The 13,423-nt window shown below is 44.0% G+C and overlaps 1 protein-coding gene across 1 annotated transcript in view; it reads left to right on the top strand.

Annotated features, from left to right (window-relative positions):
* The first annotated feature begins 1,862 nt into the window (after positions 1-1,862).
* The window catches only part of FAM180A (family with sequence similarity 180 member A), a 62,049-nt gene continuing 50,488 nt past the window's right edge, over positions 1,863-13,423 (top strand). The window contains exon 1 of the mRNA XM_077469211.1: positions 1,863-2,083. Within this exon, the coding sequence (XP_077325337.1) occupies positions 2,008-2,083 (76 nt within the window). The 5' untranslated portion in view covers positions 1,863-2,007. The remainder of the gene's footprint in view (positions 2,084-13,423) is intronic.

The raw sequence follows: 13,423 nt of genomic DNA, 5'->3' as shown, positions 1-13,423 counted from the left end.
CCGCTGACAGCTGATGACTCATGGGTTGTTAAGGACGCTGCGGCTGTCTGCTCATTAACAACCAGGTTATTTACTGGTTGTTTAGGATACCGGCGGCTGCCAGTTCCTTGAATATCGCATGCCGGGACCACTTCTTATTTATCGCATGCAAGGTTTTTTTTGTGAATTGACTCATACTCCTGTCTTATACAGTATTTACCAAACGTTTTTACTTTATGCAGTAAATATTGTGAAAAGCAGTAGTGGATTTTCAGGATCTCATGCGGTATTTGGCAAAACACCTAAATACCGCATGAGATCTGGTTCTGTGAATGGAGCCCATTGTCTTTAGTATCTCTGTTGTGAATTTCTCCACAATGTCTATACCTACAAAGGTCAGTGAGGGTTGTTCTATTATTGCTTGTTCGGAATATGTACGTAATCTATTGTTATTGTCATTAGCATAATGATGGGGAAGAGGAGGAACCAGGGGAGGCAAAATATAAGCAGATTAAACTTCAGCTTTATGTTATGAAGAGTATGAAATATTAGAAGTTTTGTTACTTTGGCAATTTGTATGTCCTTTTTTATCCCTTGGACTGTAATGCCGCGTACACACGATTGGATTTTCCGATGGGAAATGTTGGATGTGAGCTTGCTGGCTGAAAGTCTGACCGTGTGTATGCTCCATCGAACATTTGTTGGCGGACTTTCCGCCAACAAATGTTGGCTAGCAGGTTCTCAAATTTTCCGCCAACAAAACGTTGTTTTCTGACTTTCCGATCGTGTGTACATTAGTCCGTCGCTCAATAGTTCACGCATGCTTGGAATCAAGTACAAGCTGGAAGTGTTTGGTCTTGTAAAACTAGCGTTCATATTGGAGATATCACATGACTATAGAACTTCCTTTTTTTTCGGCTCGCCGTACGTCTTGTACATTACTACATTCGTAATTGTTGGCCAACATTTGTGTGACCATGTGTATGCAAGACACGTTGGAGCCAACAACCTTCCAACAAAATTCCATGGTTTTGTTGTCGGAAAGTCCGATCGTGTGTACGGGGCATTAGACTTCATGTTACACTAGCCTACACAGGCAGTGTAGGAGCTTTTGGTGTTTTTTGCCAATGCTCCTAAACTCAACTGCATAAAGGCCTATGTGTCCATGTACACAGAGGCTTTTAGCATAAATTAGGAGCTGCCGCAGTTAGGTGAGCTTCTACCTCCCTTTCCTGAACGCGGAAGAATCGGCACATTACCATAGGCTTAAATGGAAGGAGTTGACAAGCCTCAATTCCTCCCAGACTCGACATGTAGATCATTTTTACTGCACATCTACGCAAAGTGACACAAACGCTATGTTTTTCAAATGTGAATAGCTCTGTCCATTATCCATATTATCCATTGCAGACTACTTTACTAGGCTTTCGAGGAGTGGCAAAAACACGCCTCAAATGCCTGTTTCTAATGCCAGTGTGAATGGGGCCTTTTTGCTTCTGTGTTCTCAGTCGAGAGGTTTACCATCCCTTTCAGGATTAATTGACTAAAGAGGTAGCGATTGTTCTCTTAGGAAAGTGAATGTTCACTGAGCTTAGTGAATAAGATGAAGCTGCGTTTACTTCAATCATCCAATCATTTGCAAGCAAAAATAATATCTTTTTGACTGTTTGACCTTTTCTGTAATCCTATGTAAGGAATGACCCTGGACTTCAAACAAGTTTCATATCAGGTGATAACATATGAAGCCCACAGGACCGATTACAGCATAGACAGAAACATAGAGAATCGGATAATGTTTGGGTTCTTCAGGCGGTCGAGCTCTCACGTGCCACATTCCTGACTCTTTCCAGATGTGTAAGAGTGGAAAAAAAAATCAGCCAGCCATAAGTCAATGTACTAGAGGTTTCAGAGAGCACAGAAGCAACTACTGGGAGGATCAGCAGCTGTACTCAGGAGAACAGGTCCTTCTGAATACAAGCACACATCCCTCTGAAGAAGATCGCACAACCTACAGGGGCCACAGAGACCATGTATCTTCTACCCTGCCTACTACTGCTCTTCTACAACTATGTGGAAGCCAACTTCACCAGAAAGTGGCAACGAGGTAAAAATATATGGATTTTTTTTCATGTGTTTATATATATATATATATATATATATATATATATATATATATATATACATATATATATATATATTTTTTTTTTTTTTTTGTGTCTTTGTTTGTGTTATATAGTTACATGATTTTTTCCTTATTTTCCTACTTTTTGTGTGTGTGTGTGTGTGTGTGTCTGTGTATGCTTGTCATAGTGTCCATTTTAATTTTATTTGTTTTCGTATATAAAATGACTTTCACCAAAAAAATAAAAAATCAATCTATAGCAATACATTAGTAAAATTTATCAATCCTGCTGTCATTCCCAGACAAATGGGACATTCCACCTGCGCATGTAGCTCTGATTTGAGTCACGCATGGCAGGCTGGGTAAGTATTGTTATCTGTGTTTTTTTTTAAGATGTTATTTTTTTTATTTATATTTATTTTTAAGGCCAGGTTTGCATCAAAAAGGTTTTAAAATTGAAAGTTAAGAGGAAAAATCTATATCATACTTATTTATTCAAACATTGCAATATGTGCATACAGAAGTGTCAAGTAATATGGAGTGATGCTTGTAGATACAGAAAACTTTTATGTGCACTGTTTTTAATCCCTTGAAATACAGAAGCACAAAGAGACTGTACAGTAAAAAACTTTCCAAAAAAGAAATTCCACTTCCACGTATTGATTTTTCTGGTGACGTCGGTCTGTTGGTGATGGAGGCTTTATTTCAATTTAAGTTTCATGGGGAACTTTTTTTTTTTAAGAGGTGCAAATGATCAGCTGGAAATTAAATTGTTCTGAAAGGAAATGTGAGGATAGAAATAGTTGAGAATCATGGTCGACTTGTTTATAAAAGTACAGGCTCCAGTTCTATAATCTCGATCCTGGCTCTAGTCCTACATAGCCACTGATTAAAAACAAAAATATAAGCCAAACATTAACACAGTAATAACCCAAAAACATTTATTATATTGCATACCTCCCAACTTTTTTAAATGGGAATGAGGGACACCTATTGGTAAAAGCATGCAGGCATAGGACACACCCCTTGCCATGCCCCTTAAACGTGCATTTTATATACATCTATATAGATCAGACCAAAATGAGACCAAAATGAGGGACAAATGAGGAGGAATGAAGGACAGAGGGACATTGCTCCAAATCAGGGACATTTGGGAGCTATGATATTGCAGCTTACCAATTCTTAGATATGATGGCTGCATTCATTTTCTTTTTTAGGCTTCCTCTTCTTCTATTTTTGATTTGGTGATCCAGACAGTAAGTCTGTTGTTTTTCAAAAGAACAAGCTCTCTTGCAGTTACAGGGATGAGACAAACCATTTACCGCTGCCAGGGGTATTTAGAATAATCAGCTGTTATTTATTAATGGAAAACCTTTATCTGTAACTGCTTATAAAATGTTAGCTGGAGTTTGGCTTCAGTTTGTTAGTGTATCTAAAGGCAGGCATACATGGATCGCAATTCGGCCTGTTCAGCAGGGACTGGGCGAATTTTGATCCATGTATGGGCACCCTGGTTGTACAGAAGTCAGTTGGTAAACAAGACTTTCGGGTTTTTCCTGATCAATCAGTGTCGCTGGCTATAACTAGCAGCATTGATCATTGTATTCTGACTGCGGGGAAGGCTTCTCACTGTAAGAATAAAATAGCACAGTGAGAGGATTCCTCCATCCACACTCATTCAATCAGATCAAATGGGGGAAATCTCTAATAAATAAGAATTACTTTTTTAGACAGCTGTCACCGGAAAGGGTGTCCACAGTGCAGTGGTGGCCTGTCCATTAGGGGTGCCCAGGCGTCGCCACCCTCTATCCTCACCACCCCCTATATGATTAAAGGATAGATTCATGCATAGCATGAATCTAATCATGATCGCTGCGGCCACTCCCTAGTCAGGTGTCCAGCCTCTTTCAGGACGCCGGGCACCTGAATTACAGCGGCGGGGGTATTTTTTTGAAGCACCTGATTAGAGCCAGAGGCTGTAATAAGATTCAAAATAGGATTGCTCTTGGCGCAGAGCATTGCGCTATGAACCCACCCAGGTATTAAAACAGCAAATGAGTATTCGCTGTTGTAACACCGATTCTCAATCTGGCCAATCAGAAGCGGGTGTGAGACCTGTTTTCTGATTGGCCAAAAAGATAAGACTCCAGATTGGCCACTGAGAAGGAGGGAGGAAATGGAAGCCCCCACTGCCCCAGAGATCTGGGGAACGGGAGGCCGCAATGGGGTAAGTGCAACTGACCGAAGGGGAGGTGTCAGGGGCATACTGTTTGCCGCCCCCCCAAAATAAAATTCCACTGGCCGCCACTGCCACAGTGGAAAATGTCCCCATATCTCCTGTTCTGGTGACAACTGTAAAATGTTGGATTTCCCATCACTTTTTATATCACTGACAATGGTCACAGGGTAACTAGAGGTGGTGAATCTCCCCAGAGAGGACACAGACAGATCAAAATAATCAGGGATTTTAACCTTTATTTTATTCAAAACTGAGGTTTATAGTCCCTTTAACTGGTTTATTTATCTTATTACAGTATATAGCGTCATTCATTTACATATGTATTCTACATTCACATCAGTTCCTGGTTTCCTCCGGGTACTCTGATGGGAGGAAATCAGAGTACCCAGAGGAAACCTATGCAAGCACACGGAGAACATGCAAACTCCTTGCAGGTAGTGGTGTGGTTGGGATTTGAACCGATGACCTCAGTGCTGCCAGGTGTAAGTGCTAACCGCTCAGCCACTTTGCTGCCCAACCTAGAACTGATGTTTATCCTGCTTACATTTTACCTGGTTGACCTTATTGCTCCTGGTCAACACAATAATGAAATTTTTAAATAAAACCTTCCTGTTTTCATTTCATAACGTATTTCTTACCCAGTGAGGTCATCACTGAATCTCTGTGCTCCTCTATGCATTGCAGGCAGAATGTGGCTAATGGGATGTGCATCAATACTCCTCTCAAGAGCCCTCAGCCCTGATGCAAGCTTTGAGCTGGCTCTTGAGAGAAGTTATGCAAATATTAAAATGCCTTGATGAGTGGATGTTAGTCTGGAGGCATGGGCTTTCCTAGACAGGTGTATTTTGCTTTCAACCTACCCTAGGTAATGTCCACATATGATGTTGAGATTCTGTGTTTGAAATCCAATGAATGAAAGGGGTGGCTCAAGGACAGTCAGGCTGGGGTGAAAATAAATTAGATGGTCTCTATCTGACTTGCAGGAGCTTCGAAATGCACATTGTGAGAAGCTCACAGTGTGCAGTGAAAGCAGAGTAAGCAATTTCAGTACAGGAGAGGGGCCTGGAGTTCAGCTTTTAGGAATAGTTACAAGTTTAAAGATTTTAAAGATTCTATTATTCTAAACTGATATTGTGTTTCTTATAAATAGATACAGATATACGGTAATTTAAACTCAATCTCTAATATGTCATTTTACAATCCCTTGAGACAAATGCATTAGGTAATTAATGCAGCTTTTTTCTAAGCCTCTCTTGGAATGATAGAACACATGACGGATGGAATGCATTCATTTCTTCGTTTTGGATCGTATCTGAACGATGACTGAACAGTCAGACCCATACAAGTCACATGGTTTAATCCTCTCTCTTGTCCAGCTGGCAGCTCAACGAGGCTCCCTTTGACCCCAGCTTCCTATGCGTTCAATCCAATCAGTATCATATGACAGTATTCATGGAACTTGGACTCCTGAAATGTGTTTAATGGCAGAACAGCCTTAGAATTTGGACAGAACTGTTGATTACAATCGTGTTTTAACAAGACAGAGTAGGGAGCTAACCCATAAGTCAAAGCAATTGAGAAGCATTTTCAACAGGGGTGGGAAAAAGACCAGGGGCTTCAGCCTGAAGGTAAATTTGATAACCCCTCCCACATTTTAAAGTAAGTCCAGCCCAAGCTCCAACCATTGCCCACCCTCACCCCTACCCAATGTGGGCTGGGCTGTGGCCTGTTCCAGTGCTGTCCGGTGGGCCTCAGTGATATCACACTGAGTCCGGGCTGAAGGCTCACTTGAGCTGGCTGTAGAGTGTGTGCTGCTGCGGCCTGTTGCTGTGTTGTCCCGCGGGCAGCAGACCGCAGCCCAGCAGATGCGGAGGAGAGGGCTTTAAAACAGAGCTGGAACTGGATGGAGGCCACACTAAGACCCCTTTCACACTGTGCCACCCATAGCATCGGCAGTAAAACGCCGTTATTTTTAGCGGCATTCTACCGTCGGATTTGTGGCGCATTTCGGTCACTAGTGGGGCGCTTTTAACCCCTCTAGCAGCTGAGAAAGGGTTAAACGTGCTCGCAATGCACTGCAATAGTGGCCTTTTTTGCTGGCGGTATAGCCGTGCTGCCCCATTGATTTCAATGGGGAGCAGCGGTGGAGGATCGGTAAACACACCGCTCCTTCACCTCTCCAAAGAAGCTGCTGGCAAGACTTTTCCTAATGCCCTGCCGACCCACCGATCCAGTGTGAAAGCCCTCGGGTTTCACAATAGAGACAATGGAGCAGCTGTTTGGGCGGATTGCAGGCGTTATTTTTAACGCTATAGCACCTGTAAAATGCCCTCAGTGTGAAAGGGGTCTTACACTTGTGTAACCGGTCCCCCTCCCCCCAATAAATTATTAATTTGGTTTCTGCCATTCTCATTCTGGGATCCGCCTGATGAGTGAGCAGTGATGTTTGAAAACTGCATACTACAGCCCCAGGGCCGGACTGGAAATAAAAAACAGCCCTGGAAGTAATTTCATGCAATGCATTATGTATTATAATGCATTATTATACCAGCCCAATAGCATAGCGTCATTATTTTCTTGTTCACAAAAGGGAAAACCATGCAATTTAACAACTTCAATACAGGATAATTTCCCCCCCCCCCCTTCCTTCCCAGGCCAATTTTCACTTTTCAGCGCTCCGATCTGCCATAGCGCCCCACAGCCATGCTCCAGTACTTGGCTTCCACTTGGCCTTCCACAGTCCACACCCCTCTGTTCCCATTGGCTGGGGAGAAGCTGTGAGCCATTTCCTGAATGGAGAGGAGCACGGGGTGAGAACAGGCCACAATGTCTGTGCTGTGTGCTGGCAACATGGAATGGTAACCGAGCTCAGCGAGTTTAGAGGAGGAGAGTGCCATGCTGTAGCCACGATAGGACCAAAGTCACTGGTGAAGTAAGACACCGCTCAGTGTCTTCTAGTCACTAGCTGGGATTCTCTGTACTCTCCCACCTGTGGAATGTCTACTTACCCCACTTCCCTGAGAACTGGGGAAAAGACACTCACCTCCGGGAGGTGACCTTCCCCCAATGCCTGCCAACACTGACAGAGAAACCTTCAGAATTTGCTAAAACAAATCCCGTTACACCTCCTGAGGGGCCGCAGGCACCAGATTTTGTGTCACATGACTTTGCCCCCCCAGATCTAAGTTTCACCCCCCCCCCCAAAAAAAAGCCTGAACACCCCCTCCATCCTGGATGCTATACCCGCTCTTGAGCTTCTTTCCCAGTACAGCACTCTATACTGTTCCTCCTCCGCAGGGCTGAAATCACATTCCTTTACAACACAGCCAGTCAGCCATGATCTGCACCAGGTGTATCTGCCTACTGCAACTACACTGCTGTTCTGACCAAGATCAGAACGGCAGCATAAAAGACAGATACACCTTGCGAAGGCTGATTGTGTGTAAAGTAATGTGATTTCAGCCCTGTGTATTGTGGAGGGAAGCTGTTTATAGTGCTGGAATGGGAAAGGAGCACTGCTAAATGACCTGCCAGGGGTCCCTGTCCTCTGATTCTCCAGGTGTGATCCCTGTCCTCTAATATAATGCTGCGTACACACGATTGGAATTTCAGCCAGAAAAAGACCGATGAAAGCTTTTCATCGGAAAATGCGACCATGTGTATGCTCCATCGGAATTTAGCTGTCCGAATTTCCACCAGCCAAAAATTAATAGCATGTTCTCAATTTTCCAGATGGAAAAACTTTCTATCGGTAATTCCGATCGTGTGTATGCAATTCCGACACGCCAAAAATCACGCATGCTCAGATTCAACTACGAGACAGAAGCTATTGGCTACTTGGCTATTGAACTTCCTTTTTCTAGTCACGTCGTACGTGTTGTACGTCACCGCGTTATAAATGATCGGAATTTGGTGTGACCTTGTGTAGGCAAGACAGCTTGAGCTGAATTCCATCTGAATTTCGTCGGGAAAACCATCAGAACTTTTTCCGACCAGAAGTCCGATCGTGTGTATGCGGCATAAGGAGGAACTGTGGGAACTCTAAACTCTTTAGCCACTTTGGGTATCTTGGTGTGCGGTGGGTGTATCTGCACACAAGTGGTGGGTGGTAGTGGGGGGGGGGGCCAGGTCAACTTTTGCATCTGGGCCCACAAGCTTCACGCTACGTCTCTGGCTGTAACATTTTGAATGACAATTGTGCGGTCATGCAACACTGTACTCAAATTATTTTTTTCTCACAAATAGAACTTTCCCCACAAATAGAGCTTTCTTTTGGTGGCATTTGATCACCATCGTCAGTTTTTATTTTTTGCGCTATAAACAAAAGAAGAGCACCAAGTTAAAAAAAAAAACACAATATTTTTTACATTTTGCTATAATAAATATCCCAATTTTTTTTTTGTAAACACATTTTTTCCTCAGTTTAGGCTGATATGTATTCTACATATTTTTGGTAAAAAAATTGCAATAAACATATATTGATTTGTTTGCGCAAAAGTTATAGTGCCTAGAAAATAGGGGATAGATTTATGGCATTCATATATATATATATATATATTTTTACTAGTAATGACGGCGATCTGTGATTTTTATCGAGACTGTGCCATTGCGGCAGACATATCGGACACTTTTGACACTATTTAGGGACCATTCACATTTATACAGCAATCGACGTGAGTTACACGTCTCTAGTCTGTACTGTATAACATACATTTTCTATATGCTCTTTTGTATATGTATATATATATATATATATATATATATATATATATATGTATATGTAGCGCCGGGCTCCTGAAGAGCACGCACTATGTTTTTGTAAATTTAGTTTTTCCTAAGACCATAGTTGGGTCTTAGGGTTAATTGCATTCAATTATGGTCTCAGTATCAGTTTGGCTGGACGGTGCTATGTTCTGCCTGGTCATAGGTGTCACCTTTGGCAGGCATTGGAACGCAGTCTGGTTGGATGCATTGGGTACCAATTTCTCTCCTAGAGCCAATCAGTGGGTGCGTTGTCTCGCTGTGTATTCCAGGAGAGGGTACTTAAGGTGCTGAGATCACGTGGTTCGAGGTTCTGGTCCAGAAGTATGTTCTGACTCCCTGGTCCTGGTCCTCCTGACCAGCCCCCAGAGGCCCTCATTGCCTGGGGTGCGGATCCATCAATTTCTGAGTCTCGGGGCTGGCTAGCCCGAGGCACAGTAGCTGGAAGGAGGGTTCCAAGGTGGTCTGGTGCCGTCTCGGGTTAGGAGAGGCCCAGCAACTCAAAACGCAACCAGGGGAGGACTCTTCAGAGGAGGGCCACGCACGAGGCTGGCTACTCGGTAGGAGCCTGGAAGCTAAGTTGAAAAGACACCAAGTGGATCCACATTCTCAGGGTATCGCCAGACCGGCTGCAAGATGCTGGTACTGTAAGAGGGTTCCTAATTTCATCCTTCAGTTCCAACTAAGTTTCTGTGAGAGACATTCTGTTCTATTCTAAAGTTCTACAATCAAGTCTGTGGGAGAGACTTTGCTATACTTAAATCACCTGTCGGTTGCTAAATCCACCAAAAAGGTATTTATCCGATAGTTAAAATATCCAGTTGCGAATGGCTATTCCCTGGATCACCTAGAGAGAGACATTTTAAGTGTCAGCAGTTCCAAGAGTACCTGAGCTTTACTACCCATACCCTCTATTCCCTACTGAGAGACTGTGTTCTGTTCAGAGTTTTGCAAATAAAAATTCCTAAAGGGGATCAAGTGTCAGTCTACAGTTTATTGGGCCATCTACCTCAGGAAACTCCTAGACGAGCACAAGGTGGAGAAGGTAACCGTAAGCCCAGCAAAACCAGCCGCTCCTTCGGGGGTCAGTGCTATATATACATACATATATGTGATCTCTATTTTATCTAGAGCACTGCGATGAGGATTGGCCTAGAGTCAAAGGGAACCAATCATTCACCACATGATACATCTCCCTACTAGCCACTCCTCTCCTTGTTGATCATGTCGGTCTACCTGTTTGTACAGACTTTGTTCCTATTTTCAATTCTCTGATGAAGAGGTTATCCTCAAAACGCGTCAGCCTAGTTTTAAGCATTTGCCCTTGTATGGGCATGTCCCACTTTCAACCTTTTAGTGCATATTCTGTAACCCAACTTTTACGATACGTAGTATATATTTATAGATAGATTTTTTTATGTATGTATTTTATTGTACAAGAATAAACCGTATGACTTTGATGCAATCGTTTGATCACGCGCGCGTGCCTTACATCCACCCTTCTCACACGGAAGTGCTAACCACTCAGCCACTGTGCCGCCCAACCTAGAACTGATGTTTATCCTGCTTACATTTTACCTGGTTGACCTGGATGGGAGGAAATCAGAGTACCCAGAGGAAACCTATGCAAGCACACGGAGAACATGCAAACTCCTTGCAGGTAGTGGTGTGGTTGGGATTTGAACCGATGACCTCAGTGCTGCCAGGTGTAAGTGCTAACCGCTCAGCCACTTTGCTGCCCAACCTAGAACTGATGTTTATCCTGCTTACATTTTACCTGGTTGACCTGGTTTCTCCTGATCAATACAATAATGAAATTTTAAAATAAAACCTTCCTGTTTTCATTTCATAATGTATTTCTTACCCAGTGAGGTCATCACTGGGTCTCTGTGCTCCTCTATGCATTGCAGGCAGAACGTGGCTAATGGGAGGTGCATCAATACTCCTCTCAAGAGCCCTCAGCCCTGATGCAAGCTTTGAGCTGGCTCTTGAGAAGTTATGCAAATATTAAAATGCCTTGATGAGTGGATGTTAGTCTGGAGGCATGGGCTTTCCTAGACAGGTGTATTTGCTTTCAGCCTGCCCTAGGTAATGTCCACATATGATGCTGAGATTCTGTGTTTAAAATCCAATGAATGAAAGGGGTGGCCCAAGGACAGTCAGGCTGGGGTGAAAAGAAATGAGCTTGGCTCTATCTGACTTGCAGCAGCTTCTAATGCACATTGTGAGAAGCTCACAGTGTGCAGTGAAAGCAGAGTAAGCAATTTCAGTACAGGAGAGGGGCCCAGAGTTCAGCTTTTAGGAATAGTTAAAGTTTAAAGATTCTATTATTCTAAACTGATATTGCATTTCTTATAAATAGATACAGATATAATTTAAACTCAATTTCTAATATGTCACTTTACAATCCCTTGAGACAAATGCATTAGGTAATTAATGCAGTTTTTCTCTAAGCCTCTCTTGGAATGATAGAACACATGACGGATGGAATGCATTCATTTCTTAGTTTTGGATCGTATCTGAACGATGACTGAACAGTCAGACCCATACAGGTCACATGGTTTAATCCTCTCCTCCTTGTCCAGCTGGCAGCTCCACGCGGCTCCCTTTGACCCCAGCTTCCTAGCCGTTCAATCCAATCAGTATCATATGACAGTATTCATGGAACTTGGACTCCTGAAATGTGTTTAATGGCAGAACAGCCTTAGAATTTGGACAGAACTGTTGATTACAATCGTGTTTTAACAAGACAGAGTAGGGAGCTAACCCATAAGTCAAAGCAATTGAGAAGCATTTTCAACAGGGGTGGGAAAAAGACCAAGGGCTTTAGCCCGAAGGTAAATTTGATAACCCCTCCCACATTTTAAAGTAAGTCCAGCCCAAGCTCCAACCATTGACCATCCTCACCCCTACCCAATGTGAACACACTGAGTTTGGGCTGAAGGCTCACTTGAGCTGGCTGTAGAGTATTCATGCTCAACCAGGGTTGCGTGGAACCCTGGGGTTGCTCCAGAGGTTGCTAGAGGTTCCTTGAGCTGTGGCTGTTGAACCACCTATTTAATGATGCCTACAGAGTTCAAGGTTCAATACCACTTAGCAAAGCCAGCAGCATGACACCAAAAATCTTTTTAGCTGTCTTTAACCACTTCCCGACCGCCGCACGACGATGTACGTCGACAGAATGGCACGGGCAGGCATAAGGGCTTACATGTACGTCCTTGCCTGCCCGCCGGTCGGGGGCCCCCGCCCGGTGCCTGCGGCGGTCGGTATTCGTTCGGGAGCGATCCCGGACGAGGGGACGGCCATTCATTCATGGCCACCCCCTCGCGATCGCTCCCGACGAATGAAAATGTCCCGTGACATCATTTCCTCTCCTGTAATGTAAACACAGGAGAGGAAGTGATGTATTCTCTCCTCCGTGTCGGTATTTTTCGTTCCGGCACCGAGGAGAGAGGTTCGGTGAGTTGCACCAACACACCACACATACAGTAGAACATGCCAGGCACACTCACACCCCCCCTTTACCCCCCGATCACCCCCCAATTACCCCTGCCCCCCCAGTCACAGTGACACCAATTGCTTTTTTTTTTTTTTTTTTTGCATTGGTGTCATTTGTGACTGTAATAACTGTTAGGGCAGTTAGGGTTAGCCCCCTTTAGTTCTAATGTGCCCCCCTAACCCCCCCAATAAAGGTTTAACCCCGTGATCACCCCCCCGTCGCCAGTGTCACTAAGGCTGGGTTCACATTGCAGCGGTTTATGAGAACGAATGTGATTCGCACCGCACTGCAGTGCAAATCACATCCGATCTCTGTGCGATTCGAGTTCAGCCATACAGATAGTATGGCTGAATTCGTGCCGCACCCGCCGCACCCGCCGCACCCGCCGCAAATTCGCACGGGACCCTTTTTTTGGCCCGCAGCAGAATCGGATCAGGTAGGTATTTAGGTTCGCCGCAGCTTTTTATAGCGCCAGGGACCCCCATATACTACCGCATAAAGCCCCCTGATTGCCCCCTAGTTAACCCTTTCACCAGTGATCACCATATAACTGTTACAGGTGACGCTGGTTGGTTAGTTATTTTTTTATAGTTTCAGGGCACCCGCCATTTATTACCTAATAAAGGTTTAACCCCCTGATCATTTGTGACTGTAATAACTGTTAGGGCAGTTAGGGTTAGCCCCCTTTAGTTCTAAGGTACCCCCCTAACCCCCCCAATAAAGGTTTAACCCCGTGATCACCCCCCGTCGCCAGTGTCACTAAGGCTGGGTTCACATTGCAGCGGTTTATGAGAACAGATGTGATTCGCACCGCACTGCAGTG

This window comes from Lithobates pipiens, unplaced genomic scaffold (genome assembly GCF_037356315.1).
Source record: "Lithobates pipiens isolate NorthernLeopardFrog02 unplaced genomic scaffold, aLitPip1_a1.2 Scaffold_8, whole genome shotgun sequence".
NCBI classification, from domain to species: domain Eukaryota; kingdom Metazoa; phylum Chordata; class Amphibia; order Anura; family Ranidae; genus Lithobates; species Lithobates pipiens.
Note: the sequence above shows the minus strand (reverse complement) of the source record. Positions and strands in the feature narration are given on the sequence as shown.